The 17,889-nt window shown below is 36.7% G+C and overlaps 1 protein-coding gene across 4 annotated transcripts in view; it reads left to right on the top strand.

Annotated features, from left to right (window-relative positions):
* The window catches only part of MYO16 (myosin XVI), a 360,224-nt gene that overhangs the window by 167,698 nt on the left and 174,637 nt on the right, over positions 1–17,889 (top strand). For all 4 annotated transcript variants that reach the window (XM_027639720.1, XM_027639708.1, XM_027639698.1 and 1 more), the window contains exons 8-10: positions 11,426–11,501; positions 13,180–13,333; positions 17,111–17,261. In XM_027639720.1, the coding sequence (XP_027495521.1) occupies positions 11,426–11,501; positions 13,180–13,333; positions 17,111–17,261 (381 nt within the window). The remainder of the gene's footprint in view (positions 1–11,425; positions 11,502–13,179; positions 13,334–17,110; positions 17,262–17,889) is intronic.

A 17,889-nucleotide genomic window follows, 5' to 3' on the forward strand; every position in this document is an offset into this window, starting at 1 on the left:
TTAGCAGATATACACAGACCAAAATATCTTCCCTTTGCAGTGTTCATAACACAATTTGGAGATAGCTTATTATCATTATAAATAATTTTCCAGTGTTATTTGGGAGATAAATACATCTTTCTGTTTGTGGAAAACAAGTAAATCATTTAAACTCCTTTATAAAAGGGATTTATTAGGTATCAGGGAAATATTCCTTTCAGTAGTGAAGCCATTGGGGTGTTTTTAAAATTTCCTTTCTTATGATGATAATTTTGAAACATCTTTTAGCCTTAATATGAATTCATGTGCATAACATATTTATAATTCCATTTTGAGTAATTAATTAATTATAGGCTAATATGAGCATTGTTACTATTTGGGGAAAATAGTATGGCAGAATGGGAATAACCTTACTCAATACATGATTTAGATAGTCTCTTAAATTAAAAAATATTTATCTGGGAATAATTACTTTTTAGCCAAAAATATTAATGTGCCCTGAGACAGTCATTAACATGAGTTCTGGACTCCATCTCTTACATTTTCACACTCTTCTAACACATATTTGTGGCATATTTTTTTAAGAAGTCTCACTTCTTAAAAAAAAAAAACAACTTGATACAGTGATAAATCTGTATCTTCTACTGGAAGACTATAGAAAAGTCTATTTGGTTTTAGTTTGGTGTCCTTTTCAGTTCTTGAGAGGATTTCTATCTTTCCAGGAAGGTATCTGAACAGAAAAATAGCCTTTTTTTGTCTTGTAGCTTGTATAATAAATGACTGGTCACAAAAATTTCAGAAAACCTGTTCTAAACCATTATTGTTAAGTAGTTTGCTAGCACTGCTGCTGCATTGCCTTCAACTAAACCCCATCCAATATATAAATAATATTACATTGCATGAGTCATAGGGACTACTAGTTTTTCCTCTTTACTAAGTATCTACAGATATATTTTTCATGTGGAGAAGCTACTCACATGAATAAAATGCTATTGGATTAGTTATACAAATTACAGATTTAGTTTTTGAACTCTTTTATGTTATAGACATTACATACATGCATTTTGAATATTATGTTACAAAAAAGTTTCAGTTGTGATATGATGAAATTGTTAATACTATTTCAGAGTGGCATCCAGACTCAGTTGAAGGACCTGAACTCTACACATATACAGTTCTATGTTTACAAATACACAAAATACACAAAATGAAAAGAAACCCACCACATTTGGCTATTTGCAACAACAGAAGTGGTACTAATTTACTTTGTCTGGGGAAAAAACAAAAGAAGAAACTGCTGAAGTTTTAAATTTATAGTGAGAAAATTAGATTTTTATCTGCACAGGAGGAAATTTGTAAAGAATAACGGCATTGTAAGCTTCTTGCTACAGATCTCAAGTTGTAAATTAAGTGGAAATTAAGTGTAAATTGAGCTTATTGCTCCATCTTTCACACTAATTTGTATTAGAAATTATTGGAGAAAGATACATCAATCTGAGTGAGCTAAGCATGTGAAAGACATTACATCCATACATTGTAATCAAAACCTGGCTTGTAGAGATACCTTGATAATGGCAAACCCATTTTTATTTAGATGGGGTTCTTCTGAACTAAATTTAGGCAACTAAGCTTAAGGACAAAGTCCAAGTTTTGTCTTGTTTAATGTGAAGAATCACCTCTAGAAGACAACTCAGACAATTCTAGGGGGTGCATTTAAAATAGGGGGAATGACCCTTCTCTCTTATAGAGGTCATGGACAACTAGCATATGTTAGAGGTCTAATTTGAACATTTTAAAATTCTGCAGGAGGAATCCAGACCAAAGGGGCCAAAGGATGGGTCAACTGCCCGCTGGTCTTCTAGGTCTCTCCAGTGATCATGAGATGGGCATGGAGTTGATGCCTTACTTTTAGAAAGTGTAAAACTGCACAGAGCAAATCCTACAGAAGCATCAGAGGTAGATACTTGCAACAATACAACAATCTTATCGCAAGCAAAATATAGCAGTAGGTTGTTGCATTGTTTCCAAGCAGGGAATAAATTATAGCTTTAAGTGTCAGTATGTATTATGTGATGTTGAAAAAAAATAAATCTGTACCTATCTTTACATAGATTTGTAAAGAAAACCAATTTCATGGATAAATTTACCGTTTAAAATTTTTTATAACATTATTAGTCCAAATATTAAAACTGAACATGGATGAATGATAAATGCTTATCAGCACTGTGTAGATCCAGAGTAGAACATTTTTCTTGCATAGAAATACAGAATATTTCTGGTGAGTTTGAGGGTTCTGTACAGGTTATGGCTAGTGCGGAATAAGGCAGCTGAGGCTGCTGCTTGGTCAGTCTCTCTGTAAGAGACGAATCTGCCTTACAGCAACAGATTAGGTTACCAATGAGTGCAATAGACTGGTAACTGAAATACTACCAGCTGCAAACATTAAACAGTAATGGTAATGGCATTAAAAATACACATCTTTTTAAGCAAGGTTATTCTGAGTTTCTAGGGTTGTTGTCATTTCCCCCCTTGTAAGTATTAGGGCTAAAAGTAATTTTATGTTTTTATTGCACATTGAAATATTAACATTATAGCAAAAAATGATATTATTGAAGTATTTAGATCAGAGTTGCTTACCTTAATAATTTTACCTTTATAAAATGATGGACTATATTAACCTCTGCAACATGTATCCAAATCTGCATCAGTGACACACAAAACCCTCTTCAGAATAAGATTATGAGAGCAGCAAAGCTAGCCTCAAGAAATTAGATTATGCCAAGGTTGCCTATGTAAATTTAACAGAGCCTTCTGGACATATAGATCTTTAACACTGTTTTTGATGGCAGTTGGAACTCCTTTGTCCCACTCACATGCAGCGTGGGCAGTGCTGGTGTATATGTCCTTGGTGTCTGTGCACACCAGAGCAGGGCACACATCATCACTTGGGTACCACACTGCCCATGCTGGCACTGATACCAACTGCAGAAGGGCAACTTGTATTTCTCAGGCTGGCCCCTTAATTTGAATTTAGCACAGCAATCACTTTGTGAACGGTTAGTAATCTGGCATTGGTAGTGCTATCCCTGCTGGACACCTTCCAGCTGCTGTGATCAGGAGAACACATATTCACCCTCCCTGTGGTGGGAATAGGCTGCAGCTCTGACATTTGCCTTGGGTACTTTGGCACAATTCCCAGGCACAAGCTGTTTCTTTGTTGTTTATCACAGAAATGTCACCTTTCAAGCAGCTATCGGAGGCATGCAGGTCAGAGCTGACTTCGCAGTAGCTGAAACACTACCTCTCCCAAAATTTCATCCTTGGGGATGATGCCTATATCTAAACTGTTAAATCACTAAATAAAAGAGGGCTAGGGATTAAACCAAGCAGCAGTCTGGCTCACATTCATGTTGTTTAGAGCTAGTTTCCTCTGTAGGAGATTAGTCTTGTTTGTAGAGAGCTGGTTGGAGCGGTCCAAAGCAGAGTCAGGGAGAGAGCTAACAGTTAAGCTGTATGGATTATAAGGGATGCTTAAGCTTGCTCCATTACACTCTCTTAGTGAGACAGATTTAGCCCCTGGCTTTGAGGTTTAAAGGGTTTCATGATGTCAAAAAAAAGAAAAAGGATAAGAGATTCCTTGAACTACTGACTGTATCTCTGTAACAGTAACTGCTGCAGTAGCAAGGATTTCTCCCCATTAATAAATTGGAAATATCCCAAGTAAATAAAAATTGTTTAGAGATCTCAGATGCCTACCTCACGTTTCTTAGCATGTTATATACATCCTGTGTCATTTTCAAAATTTATGCATGAAATTACCATTCTGTAAATATATTCTCCCTTAACACACATTTCATTGGCCTGTTTGCTTGAACTGAATCATACACCTCTGACTAGTTAGTTCATCAAAACACAACATTTCTTTCAGATCATAGGAGAGACCCTGTTCCTTGATGAAGTCTCAGAGAACACACCTTCTTACTGTGCAAACGAATTTGCTCATCATTACCAAAACACATCAGTTATTTGACTCAACGAGCTGTAGTTTCATTTTCTTTAGGTGTATGTTAACCTCGAAATAGAAAAAATAGAATGTACTTCAGTGTAGAAGGAATATATAAAATGTCATGGTTTGAGATTCCCAAAATCATTGTAGGAAATTATATTTAATCACATTCAAGTTTGACTATTGCCATAGTAGTTCCTTTGAATGCAGTTTGTGGACTTCTGCAAACACACTTCACAAATGTTTTCAATGAGAAGAGCCTAAAGAAGGGGGTGCTTGCTCAGTATTTCAAAAAGAATAGAGTATAGTATCTCAGGCAATAAATATTTTCCCTGTCAAGTAGTTGTAATCTTTAATTTATGGTCAGAAAATCCTCTAGAGAATGTTTTATCCAGACATATCTCACCCTTTTTTCTTTAGTCTTTTTGTTCATGTTTGGCATGTGTGATTGTACGCAGGTAGAAGAGCCACATTTCCCTTCAGATCAAATTACACGCAGTTTCCTCAAACAGAGAGACCACTTTGGAATTTCTGTCTGTGATATCTTTCTTTCACTCTCAGTATATTCACAGAATTTCTATAAATAATTCAAATGCTAATTGTGGGTACAGAACATAAGTCAAGAAAACCTAGATTCACACATTAGTATCAATATGTAACTTGTAGGACTATAACTTGTAAGCATCTTTAATCGCAAGATCACATAATATTTTTCCCTGATTTATTTTATTTTTTTCTTGGTCTAATTTCCTGGTGGATTGAAAACCAGAAATGCAGGTTTTCAGTCTTGAAGTAAAGACTGATGAAGTGTTTACTTCAGCTGTAGAAAAACATTTAAGTGACCTTTGTCACTTGCTTTGATAGCTGAAAACAGCATTAGGCTTTTCTTCTTTACTTGAGCTATTCTAGAGGATTTAAAGGCATACTCTTAGACCATATAGGTTAAACTTGCTGACTGCAGAAGGGTGGTGGTGACAGTTGAGGAACTTTGGTTCCATTTCAAGCCCTGTGCATGAACAGACACAGTATTTACAGTTCATTCCTTCCACACATAACCTTATTTGTCCCATTGCCTCCAGTCTGCCCCATTCTTGTCCTTATTCTATTGCCTTATTGTCCTATTCATTTGCCTTGCTTCATGTGCTTTTCTTTGCATTTTATCCCAACCCTAGTTTCCTTGCAGAGTTAGCTTCTACCCCTCCTCCTCTCCCTGGTTCTGATCCAAGCTTTCATTTCTCTCTACTTTGACTTCATGCCAACCTTCCTACCCTTCTGTCCACTTGTTCACAGTCCCAATCTCCCTTGTTCAATCTCAGTGTTTTTTCTCCTCACTATGTGACTTTCTTCTTTCACTTTTCTTATTAGTCTGTCTCTCCCTGCATCCTGGCTCCTTGTCACGTTTCTCTTCTTCCCTTTCTCTCCATTTGTTTCATGCTGTTATTTCCAAAGTCCAGCATTTTATCTACTCTCTCTACTATTCCCCATCCCACTATCTACCCTGCTGCTGGTTTTATTCCCACAACCTAGTTTTTCTAATCTGTTCCACTTTGCTGACCACGGGTGGTAATGGTACCCTTTTCTCTGCACTCAAATAGAAAAAATATCTTCCTAATCTATATTGTATTAAGAAGGGAGATCTGTAATGAGTTTCAGACATGATTTTCTGTATTTGGAGCACTACTGTGGATCAGATTTGCAATCACAGAGGAAATGCTATTTAGCCTCTGCACACTATTATTCTTCTTTAGGGCTTCACATATGAAATTTTGACTTTAAGGAAGATACAGTCTTCTAAGGCATACTATTATGTAATGGAAAAAAAATATATCATCTTAAAAACTCAATTCACAGGAACCCTAATGGCTTAATAATTACCTTACTCCCTAATGTTGGGAATTTGTTTCACTCCCCAGTAGCTTAAGTTCCCTAACCTACACTTTTCTTTTTTATGTCCTTGATGCTTACTGAAGTGCCTATTATCACCCCATTTAATTAGTTAAATAGTCTCCAGTATTGTTCTAAGGAGCTTTATTGCTCCATGACTTATCTGATCTTATTTATTCAATCTATGGAATATATGGCTAACATGAAGCTACAGCACCTCTGTCACAGAAGCTTAGTAATTATAATAATAACAGTAGTAATAAAAATTGAACTACTTCTCCACTTTCTGTTTTTTTAATTGCAAATCTTTTAAATATCCAAGTGTATATTTAAATAGAGCAGCTGATACTGGTTAGACTAACATGTAGGCTTACGGTGGATTGTGCTAGCAAAAGTGGGCTCCTTGGTTTATCCATTATAATAAAAAAAAACTTTCCTGTAAGTATCTGGTAGCTTTTCCAAAGGTTTGAAACTTGGTAAAGTTTTGATGATTTTCCAAACAAAAGGAATATTCTTAGCCTATGGAATTCATCTTCTACCTAATGCAAAGTCTTCAAATCATACAAAAACTGGAGCTCACAAGGACAAGTAAAATATTTTCCCATACTCTGCTACCAGAAGTGCTTCATTTTTAGTTGCTTAATTTTTTTGTCTAATAAAAAAGAAAAAAAACCAAAAACAAACAAACAAAACCAACCACAAACAAGCAAACAAAAAAAAACCCACAAAAAACAAAACAAACAAACAAAAAAACCCACAAAACAAAACCAAAAAAAACCTGAAAAATCATAAGCTTTTACTGGCAGCAGTCCTAGCAAACTCCCTAACAAAAATCACACAATGAGGTAAATATGCACTTTTCAACTTAGTGAAATAAATTTTAGTCATATGAGCAATAGAAAACTGGTTCTTATGAGTGGAGATATGGGTCATCTGACTCAGTGGTGAAGACTGCAGATTATGATGGTGTAACCAGCAATATTTCTTGCGTTCTGCCTAGAGGTTTTTCTGTATTTAGTGAATAAACACCTTAGATATTAAAATAATACTTGGTGATTTCACTGTTTCATACAATAGTGTGAGATTGATGGTCAAAAATAATACTGCTTTTGATCTAAGATTGCTGATCCACTAGTTTTGTAGTCTAGGTCTTTGTCTCACTGTGGATGAGAGCATTCCGGGGACCATACCCAGCCAAATGGAGTGGGAACCTGAGAAGTGACAGCAGGTAGAGGAAAATTGTGGGAAGAAGGTGGTGAGGGCTTAGTCAAAGAGAACTGAGGAATTGGTGTCAAGAAATGCCTGAGGAATAAAAAATTGGGAAGGGGGAGAGTAACCAAAAGGTTGGTGGTTAACAAGGTCACTTAGGTGGTGGGATATGTCCAGTGTTGAGTGGAGGAGTGGAGAGAACTGTTTGTGTCAACAGGGAAGAAGAGTGATAGACTGAAAGAATTTATTGTTGGAGGTGCATGCAAATTGGATGATGCATATTCATTGCTGCGCAAAACAGCACATGAGGACATTTGCATAAAACCTTTTCTGCCTTTACAACTTAAGTAGGTATCTCTCTGATGGTGAAGAAAAAGGAATAAATGATCTGCATTAGTGGCACTGGGACTTGGATAATAAGAGTTCAAAGCTCAGCCAGAGCCAGCAGCTTATCCTTTGCAGGTGCTGGCACGCATCTAGCATTCTGTATATAGCTTCAAAGGAAAATACCTGACCAGATGAGAGAGGAAGACACTTTCTAGGAGCACTAGTTCTACTCTCCAGCTAATTCATTAACAGTAAAAATAACGTAGCTTGAGAGCAATTTGGAGCTGCTTTTGCAGCCTCAAGTGCACAGGGAGATTCTATTATCATTCTTTCATGTCCCATATTTCCTACCCTGTCACTGCAGTTACTTGTCTGTGACGACAGGCTTCGCAGTCTGTCAGCCAGCCAACACTGGTGCTCCTAAGCCTGTAGTTTATGAAACTGAACATTGGGCTTTCTTATAGCTAACATTTAATGTGTGGTAGAACTTAGACCCTTTTTTGGCACAGGACAATTGTATTTGAAGGCTTTATAATGTTCCTATTTTAGTAAATTTATTTATGCTGTGTCACAGAATGGGTCAGATTGGAAGGGAACACAGTGGGTCATCTGGTCCAACCTCCCTGCTCAAGCAGGGTCATCCTGGAGCACATTGCACAGAACTGTGTCTGGACAGTTCTTGAATATCTCCAGTGAGGGAGACTCCGCAACCTCTCTGGGTAATCCGTTCCAGTGCTCAGTCACTCACACAGTAAAGAAGTTGTTTCTCATATTCAGGTGGAACTTCTTGTGCATTAGTTTCCACCTGCTCCCTCTTGTCCAATTGCTTGACACCACTAAGAAGAGCCTGGCTCCATCTTCTTGACCCTCCCTTAAGATACTTACAGACATTGATGTGGTCCTCTCTCAGTCGTCTCTTCTTGAGACTGAACAGACCTCATAAGGGAGATGTTCCAGTCGCCTAATTATCCCCAATACCCTCCATAGGCCTGCTCCAGGAGCTCCCCATCTCTTGTGTACTGATGAGCCCAGAACTGGATGAAGGGGCAGATGCCTCCTCAGCAAGTTTGCTGATGACATGAAGCAGTGAGGAGTGGCCAATACCCCAGAGGGCTGTGCAGACCTTCAGAGGGACCTCGTCAGGTTGGAGAGATGGGCAGAAAAAAACAGTCTGAAATTCAGCAAAGGCAAATGCAGAGTCCTGCACCTGGGGAAGAAGAACCCCAGGCACCAGTACAGGCTTGAGGCTGACCTGCTGGAAAGCAGCTCTACAGAGAAAGACCTGGAGGTCCTGGTGGACAACAAGCTGTCCATGAGGCAGCAGTGTGCACTTGTGGCCAGGAAGGTCAATGGTATCCTGGGCTGCATTAGGAAGAGTATTGCCAGCGGGTTGCTCCACTACTCAGCCCTGGTAAGGCCACATCTGGAGTGCTGTGTTTAGTTTCCCTTATAGTGTTTTATTTTCAGTATTGCACTCCATGTTTCATTAGGTTTAAAGAGCTGTTCAACACCTCTCTGGGTAACCTGTGCCAGTGCTTGATCACCATCACAGTGAAAAATGTTACATGATGTTCAGATGGAGCCTTCAGTTTGTGCCTATTATCTCTTGTTCTGTCACTGGGCATCATTGAAAAGAGCTTATCTCTGTCATCTTTGCACCCTCCCTTCAGGTATTTACCCACATGGAGGAGATCCCCTTGAACCTTCTTTTCTCCAGGTTGAAGAATTCCAGTTCTCCCACTTCTAACTCTCATGTGAGGTGCTCCAGTCTCTTAATCATCTTAGTGGCCTCTTTCTGGACTCTTTCTGTGTCTCTTTTGTATTGAAAAGTCCAGAAATGGACACAGCACTCAAGGTGTGACCTCACCTCCCTTAACCTATGGGCAACACTCCTCCTAATGCAGTTCAGGATACCATTTACCTTCTGTTCCTTTGCACTTTGCTTTGTTGAGCTTTATGAGGTTCTTGTCAGCCCATTTCTCAAGCCTGTTGAGGTCCTTCAGCATGGCAGCATAACCCCCTAGTGTATCAGTTATACGCCTCACATTTTTGTGCAATCTGTGAACTTTGCCTCATCATCCACATCATTCATTTTCTTAAATATGAATTGTCAAAGACTACACTGGAAAAATAGGAATATATATATATAAACTAATTTTATTTATATGATCTACAATATTTCATCAGATATTAAGTTATTTCTTAATATAATCATATCTATGTTATTTGTACCTCTGCAATTGAAATACCTTTGGATAGTGGTAATTTGCTGTAATTATTCTCCAAATACTGCTAGTGTTAGGCACAATTCTGAAAATATGGGAATTGAATTTTAAAATACTCCTTCTAAAACATTAGTGAACAAGGTTGATTCTAACACAGATAGTTGTGTATCCAAAAGCAGGTTATTGAAATTCTCAGTGACCTGAATACCTTAGTCTTGGTGACATGCCTCAAGGAATTCCAGCAGGAGATATTTCATTGGCAGCAGGAAGCATTGGTATTGGAACATGGGATTTCTTGTGGTATAAATCCAAAACTTTGGTAACACAGAAAGCTGTGTATTGTTACTAAACTGAAAGTACATTTAAAACCTGCCTCCTTTGATACAACCACTACCACTTTTCAGAGATTATGCAATAGCTCCATAACTAAGGATGTTCCATTTTTTCATAATACAAAAAGACAGAGATATATGTGTTGAGACTTAGTTGAAAGCAGGGCTAATTGGATTTGGAAATAAACCTGTTATGGTTTCCTCACATCTTCGGATTTGCTGAATTTTGTGCTGTTACTGCCAGAAAGGAAAGCCAGCATTAGAAAGCTGAGGAGAGGAAGATCTTTTTATTTTTATAGAAATTTGCAACAATATTTTTCCTGTTTTTCTGTGACTAAAACCTTGAGATTTTCTGTGCATTTCATGGATTCCTCATTATCATGGTCTTTTTTAATAAGTTGCCTCCTGTGTAGTGAATCCATATTGAATTATTTTTTTTATTTCAATGATTTCTTTCCCATTTAACCTTTATTTATTTGTTTCTTTGTTTATTTATTTATTTATTGCTTGGTTTTATGCCAAATTACTATCCTTTCCCTTGGCTGCCTTGCAGTTCAGGTCTCATTTATATGTAGGTCTGTTCTTCTGCTCTGAAAAATCCTTTATTTCCTGCAGAGCTTATTTTCCCCTGTACTCCTCCTGGCCTCCCTTATTGGTTACGTTTATATTCTGCATTCTATTTGCTTTAGCATATATCCAAACGTGCATAGTTCTGTCATTTAATTGAGCTCTATATTCACATTCTAAAAGTAGTTTTTGCTCCTTATGCAGCTTTTTACTAATTTCTGACCAACTGATTTATCAGGGTAGACATTACTACAACCTTTGATGGGGAAATATCTCTAGAGACTTTGGTGCAGCAATAGAAGAGCTCACTAAAAGCAGTTCCTTGCAGAACTCTTACAGGAATTGAGAAATATCTTTTAGACTTTTTAATTATGTGATACTTTATCCTACTCAATGGTGCAATAATTATGACCATTATTAATAGATTAAATAGTTTTGGTAAACAGAAGATAAATGTGCCAATTTTTACTCCTGACAGAGGACAGATTTACTTCCATGATGATGGCTGTGAGTCACGCACCCTTTTGGCAGTGATGGCACACAGTTGTTGAATTAGGCATAAGGAAATATTTGTGATCTAAGTCATAACAGGTGGTGATGGAGAGTTAGGTTTTTTCCCTTTGTGAATTTGTTTACCCATGTAAGGATGGAGGGAGACTTTGGGGGTGGTTACCCTAAGGATACACTGAAATTAAACGAGAACTGTATTTTATTCTGTCTCTTATGATTTATAAAATATGTTTAGTAACTGCAGAAGGTGGGGGTTTGGAGGTACTGCCTATGGTTTATCATATGATTTCAGCTAGTGCAGAAAGGAAGGAGTAAACTGAATGACAGGCACATTGCACCTGTCCTACTGCTGCCATTTCATACACCTCTGGTTTTGCCCATTTTAGACCAATCTTGTGAAGCTGCTTTTGATGCACCAGGCAAATCCCAATCTTCTTAACTGCAATAATGAAAAGCCTTCAGGTAGGTGAAAATCCGTGTACATTATGTATGTATTAGTTACTGTGACACTGTTTTCTTTCCTTCCTGCTGTCGCGGTTATTTATTTGGTGTGTAGAATTAAATACACATACACATGTTTGTATATGTTTTTACATATATTGCTGAGAACTGCTAGTCATGGTAATGCAGGATCAAATGACAGCATGTTCTTCCACTTGTTGCATTCCCTGTTTATTTTTAACAATGTTTGTTGGTGGAGAGTTCTTCAGTGCCTCTGTGGTAGCTGCGTTTACACATTCTTGGTGACTTCTCTCTGAGTCCTTTTCTATCTCAACTGATCATAGTCCATAGCCTCATGAACTGGAATTTCTATAGCTGTTGTCTGAAAACAAATTCAACATCCAGTTTTAAAGTGTAGCACCCCCTGTTTACCATAGAAGGCACCTTCTTAGACAGGATAGCAACAAGGAGCTGAAGCACTGGCTCTAAAGATAATAGAATTATAGGCTGTATTAGGTGGGAAGGGACTTCTGGTCAACTGGTCTAACACAGAGAGCAAAGCAGAGCTATCATCAATAGTGTTAGCTGGGAGAGTTGAAGAGAAGAAACACAAGGTTGTTCAATCTTCTATGCCTAGGATAAAATAAAGATAGAACCCAATAATGTAGAAAACAGAATCTTTCTGTCAGATTATGAGGTGTAACTTTCTTGTCTTGAGAGACCGCGGATTAAAAACTGCAGGCCAATTTAGTATATAAGATAAAAAGAGCAGGTCCTTTAATCAGGCCCTCAGGCCCAGGGGAATACACACAACACGCATGCACCCAAGCAGTGGTTCTAAAATTTTATAATAAGGTCCATCCAGTCCCAGAACTATCCACCCCCCCCGGTTCTGCGTGGAATTTTCTACAATTCTACCTTGAAAAGAAGACGAAACACGCTAAAGGAATTTAGAGGGTTTGATATGAAATGGGGTAATAGGGTTGGGTATGTGTAAACTACTGTGCTAAAGGGTGACATATTATACAGCTACATTAAAATCTACATTTACTACACAACTACTTCTAAAATCTACAAAAAGCTAAAAACTCCAAAAAGCTCTGAGGCATCAGTAAAATAAAGCAAAATATGTTATGCTTTAAGTACTGTACCACCTACAAATACATTCACAGGGAATACCATGACGCTTAACCGCAGAAACCTTGTTTGTGGTTAGTTACATGCCAGTTTGTATTTGTATTAAAGGGTATGGTCCAAACTCAGATTGTCTAACAATACAGTTAGCTAACCACAATTAGTATGTATTTAACACATTTGATTTCAGCATTTCTGTATGTACAAGACGTATAAATCTAATTTGTAGAAATGTAAAACATTTGAAAATGATTTAAGTGCATGTTTTCACTGAAATACTGTGTTGAAAAGGGTTGTGTTGTTTTTCCCGAAATCCTATGAATTATTGAATAGTTTAGTTCGCTACACAGCGAGGTTTTGAGGTTTTGCAGATGACAGCTTAATTCTTTACTTTGCCTTTGTTTTCCCAGTAATTTCAAGTATTATTTTATGATCAATATCTGAGCTATTCTTTTCATGTTATCTAACCAGATGCCTAATCTTAGTCTGATCTAGAGACTTGAATTCAAATGAGGTTTTCTTCACTGGTTTCTTTTTCTGATATCTTGGTGTTCCAATGTCTCAGATGTTGCAGCTTCTGATTTTATTGAAGAAATTCTTATGAAGGCTGAAACTGTTTGGGAGGAAAAAATGAAAGACCCTTTAGCTGTTTCTACTTTATCTCAAGAAGAGCCATATGAAGAGATCATACATGATTTACCCACAGTTTCCAATAAACTGTAAGTGCTTCTATTGTTACAGAGCAATTCACTGGAGCCAGATTATAATTTGAATGGTGTCTGTCAATCTATGAATCCTGTGAATGTCCTTGAAGATATTCAAAACACATCTGGACATGGCCCTGGGCATGTCTCTGCTTGAGCAGGATGATTGGACCAGGTGCTCTCTAGGAGGTCCCTGCCAACCCCAACCATCCTATGATTCCATGACTCTTGTGATATGATGGGTCAAGTAACTCTTTCATTTTGGAAATCTGCTGAATCATCTTTTGCATTTGTATCTCTCGAAGCTTTTTGTTGACCTTAGTTCTATAAATATAAACTATTAATAATAAATTACATTATTATAATTGACAGTAAAAATGGTCTAGGGTTGCCTTAGCAGAATTATTAGATTCGAACATCCTTTTATTAAAGTAGATGGGAATACTGTAGTAAAACTACCATTGCTTTATTTACTATAGTAAAGCATTTACTATTGCTTTATTCTTTATTGTATCCATTCTTCATCAACTCTCTTGATATAAGGAAGTATGTTTAATGTGAGGTGGTAAGTTTTACAAGAGGTCCTATTAATTCTATGTTGTGGCCATATTACTTTGTACCCATGTCTAAGAAGAAAACAGTATTCAAAAGCAGACTCAAAAATTATGAACAAGCAATTATAAATAGCATATGCTCTGTCAGCAAATCTAATTTTGCTGGTTCAAGATTAAATTACAGCATTTATTTCTGGAAGAACACTATGAAGAGATGAATTGAAAGTCAGTATCTTAACTCAGGTCGAGGATATAAAGTTTAACAGTCAGTATATTTGCATCATGCTAAATTACCAAGCAAACCTGGTTTCCTTTAGCCAAACATTGAGTTAATACAACTGAAATCATGTTATCATGAAGCACTAATAGTATTAGAATATTTCTTCTAGTTCTTTTACTGAGCTACTGAGTACTTTTCTCTATCTGATTTAGGATGGGTATATTAGGAAGTTAACTGGTGGGTCGGCTGTAGCTGGCACTCACTGAGCTGCCTTGCTCACTCTAAAACTCTGCTCCCTACCAGTAACAGAAGTTCCTTCCAACAAAAACAATAAGATCAAAGGGCCCATGAAAATATCATTGCAATCTGCCTTCATATAATTCTCTCTGTCAAGTTAGAAGCTGCCCTAGTGCTTCCAGTACTGATGATAAAATTTCCAATTATTTGATTGTCCGGTCTCAGTTTTTCATATTTCTTTTTTTTTTTTTTAAATAAAGGACATGCTAGAGGATGGCGGCTTATAGAAAACCATCTCAGTTTGTCTAAAAAGAACCCAATAAAAATACACAAAACTTCAAATTAATTCCATATATGATGGCTTCTTTGCCTAAAAATTAAAATTTCTATTCCTCCATATAACATTCAAGATTTTTTCCAGTCAGATAGGCCAGCAGCAAGTCCTAGAATGTTCAAATAAGATTACCCTAGATAACACTTCTTCCTGTCTACTATGCAACATTATTTTGGCTTAAGTCTTCCTTTGTGGTTAATTAACTATCAATTATCCATTAATTTTTATAAAAGAAGACCATTTATGCTAATCTACTTGCCTACATTAATATAAAATCTTCCCTTGCTCTGTCTTACAGTTCAGCTTTCAAAGGCATTGCTTGACTTAAGCTTGTGACTAATAAAAATACAATGAATGTTAATAGAAATATTTTTCTAAAAAACCACTCTTTTCAGTTTATTTTTCATAATGTCTACTTGAATCTGTGTCATAATGAACTCTTGGAATAATTTTGTTTTTTCTTTCACAGAATCTTTCACATTTTTCTTGTAATATGAATTACATGTCAGCATTTCCATCATTTAAAGTCCTAATAATATATCATAAATGCATATAATTTATAGGCTATTCTCATGTCCATCAAGACATGAAACACGCCTCTTTAGTTATTTATTATGTTTTTATTGTCCTCTTAAGTTCAAAATGCATCTATGGAAACAGTAGGCACCTTTTTTTCCCCCAGACTTTGCTATGATTTACAACCTGCTTCTCTTTTGTGACACCTGGAAGGTTTATTTGGTTTCGAGGAGTTTACAACTGAAGTTTAATGAGTGTTGTATAGTTAACACAAAAGTGATAAGATTAAATGGGTAAGGTTCAACTTCACAGCAAAAAAATCCTGGATCTTCTCAATTTAAAAGAAACATCACATCATAAGAGTGTCACAGTTATTTAATTTCATCTACAATCTAATCACTGATATGTCTTATTCTGATTGCCAGGTTCAAAAGAATAGTTGGATAATGGCTTTTCTGTTCTGCAGTTCAAATCAAAAGAAAGGGATTTGGATCTTTTGCCCATGTGACATTCGATAAACAAATGTATGACAAAATTATCTTAGGTCAATCAAAGCACTAAATAAAAATTTTATTTTCACTAACGTTCCTCTAGGTATTTTAAATTTAAATGTCAGAAGCAAAACATTTTGAGAAGGAAAATCGTGTATATTTCATTATAAAATGTTTATACTAATTCCTTCAGTGTTTTCAGACTGACAGTTTCATTAAAAGAAAAGTTTTGTTCGTCTGTATTTTATTCAAAGGGAAACTGCTTTGACTTTTTTCCCAATGAATTCTGCTTAGAAGGTGCTTTCTTCTTTGTTCCTAAAATTTATATGTGTCTTTCAGTTCTCTTTCCAACACCAGTTCTTTTCATGAATTGCTATCACTGTTATCTATGGGTCCTCCCTAATTTCATTTGAGTTAACTGTGTGAGTAATCTTGGCTTTTTTATAATCAGTGATTAAACTCAAGTAACTTAGAGTAAATATGAGATATATTTTAGCTAGGTTTGGGCTTTATTCCATAGTGGAATGCTTTATGCCCCCATTCCCATATTGAATCCACATTTCCTTTCAAAGAAGTTATGTATACATTCTGGCAAAGAGCTGTTGTACACTCCATGAGATTGTCTCCTTTACACTGTCAGAATCCAGACAGTTATTTTTTAAAATGTTTCTGTTCTCAACTCCCGGGGCTGATTCCTTGCTAATTCCTCTGGATGTACAACACTGCCAAAATCATCCAAGGTTTTTCAGAACTGTCATGTTGTGTGAACTGTCAGTAGAGAAAACAACTCCGTGTGTGTAAGAATAGATTTAACTTTTGTGTGGATGAAGAATATCTCATATTGTTGCGGTCAGGAGTGTGGTATTTGCTTGGGGTTTTTTTAGGTTTGTTTCTTTTTTTTTTTTTTTTTTAAACTTAGCACAAATTCAGAGCAGCTTCTGGTCGTAAAATATATCTTGGATATCGCCTAAAAGTAAGCTAAAAAGTGATGGAATTTAATTTTATTAAATATTAAATAAAATAATTTTATTATTGCATTGGCAATATCTGCATTACATTATGTTAAAACATACTATTTTTAAAAATAGTATTGTGTAGGTTAACACTGTGCTTTTTAAATTTTGTTCAAAATTGGCTATTGATTTGCCAGACTATTGCTGTCAAAAGCAGACTTATGCATATTCTCTTTGGCTTGTTTAATTCCGCTTCAGAAAAAAAATACATAAAGGTGAATGTTAAATCAAGGTGTTTTGCTCTGTGTCTTTGGGAGCAGACCAACCTATGTGAACACTTTATTTCTCACCAGTTCTTTTTTGTACTTAGACCAGCAACTTGTGTCTCATCCCTGAGTTGTATCTCAGTTCAGTGCTTGTGACACCCACATTTGTTTGTCTGACATCTTCAGTAAGTGTCTAATTGTTTTATTGATTCTCTTTGTAGCAATCCCCTGGCTTTACCGATTGCCAAGCAAGACAGTTTGCTGGAGAAAGACACCATGTTTAAAGATGCAGCTAAAGCCTTATATAAGCAGCAGTCTCAAGACAGTGCCTCTGAAAATGTCACCGTGAACACCACGACCAAACTTGAACAGGTAATGGCATGCAGTTTCTTGATTTTTTTTTTTTAGTGCTTAGGTATGGAAATTGCAAACTTATTGAAACTGAACTTTTTTTCCCTGACCACACAACAATATCTTTTGCACTGTGGAGCCTTGTCACCTCCCTGCAATCAGTCTGGCCCTGCAGAGTTCCTCTGCAAGTTGAACAGCTGCTTCCTGCCAGCTACTGGTGGCAGGTCAGGGGCTGTGGCAGTCGGAGGGCTCAGAGCTCCTCAAACTCTATTCATGGTTCACAACAGGGGAGGGACAACTGTTAGCACTGCCCTGAGTGTGCTCTTGTCTCCAAAGTTGGTTGACAAAAGAAAGAAACACAACCTGGGAGACTGTAAAAACAAAAATGTCTAAGGAATATCAAGTTGCAAAGTAAGTGACTGTAATTTAAATCTAGGAATTGTCAGATTTACAGCTGCAGTGTTAACTCTCTTTCTTGTGATAATGCATTAGGTTACAGTCACTGATTATTTGGATACCCTTTGCAGTTTTCTCCCCAGCCAGGATCCCATTCTCATTCAGTGTATAGGATGAATGCGACAGGAGGCAATTATCTGTTGCTTATAAATCTAGCATGTCCTGAGTTTGAGTTCATTACTTGGAGTTTGGC

Source organism: Corapipo altera, unplaced genomic scaffold (genome assembly GCF_003945725.1).
Source record: "Corapipo altera isolate COAL_440 unplaced genomic scaffold, ASM394572v1 0, whole genome shotgun sequence".
NCBI classification, from domain to species: domain Eukaryota; kingdom Metazoa; phylum Chordata; class Aves; order Passeriformes; family Pipridae; genus Corapipo; species Corapipo altera.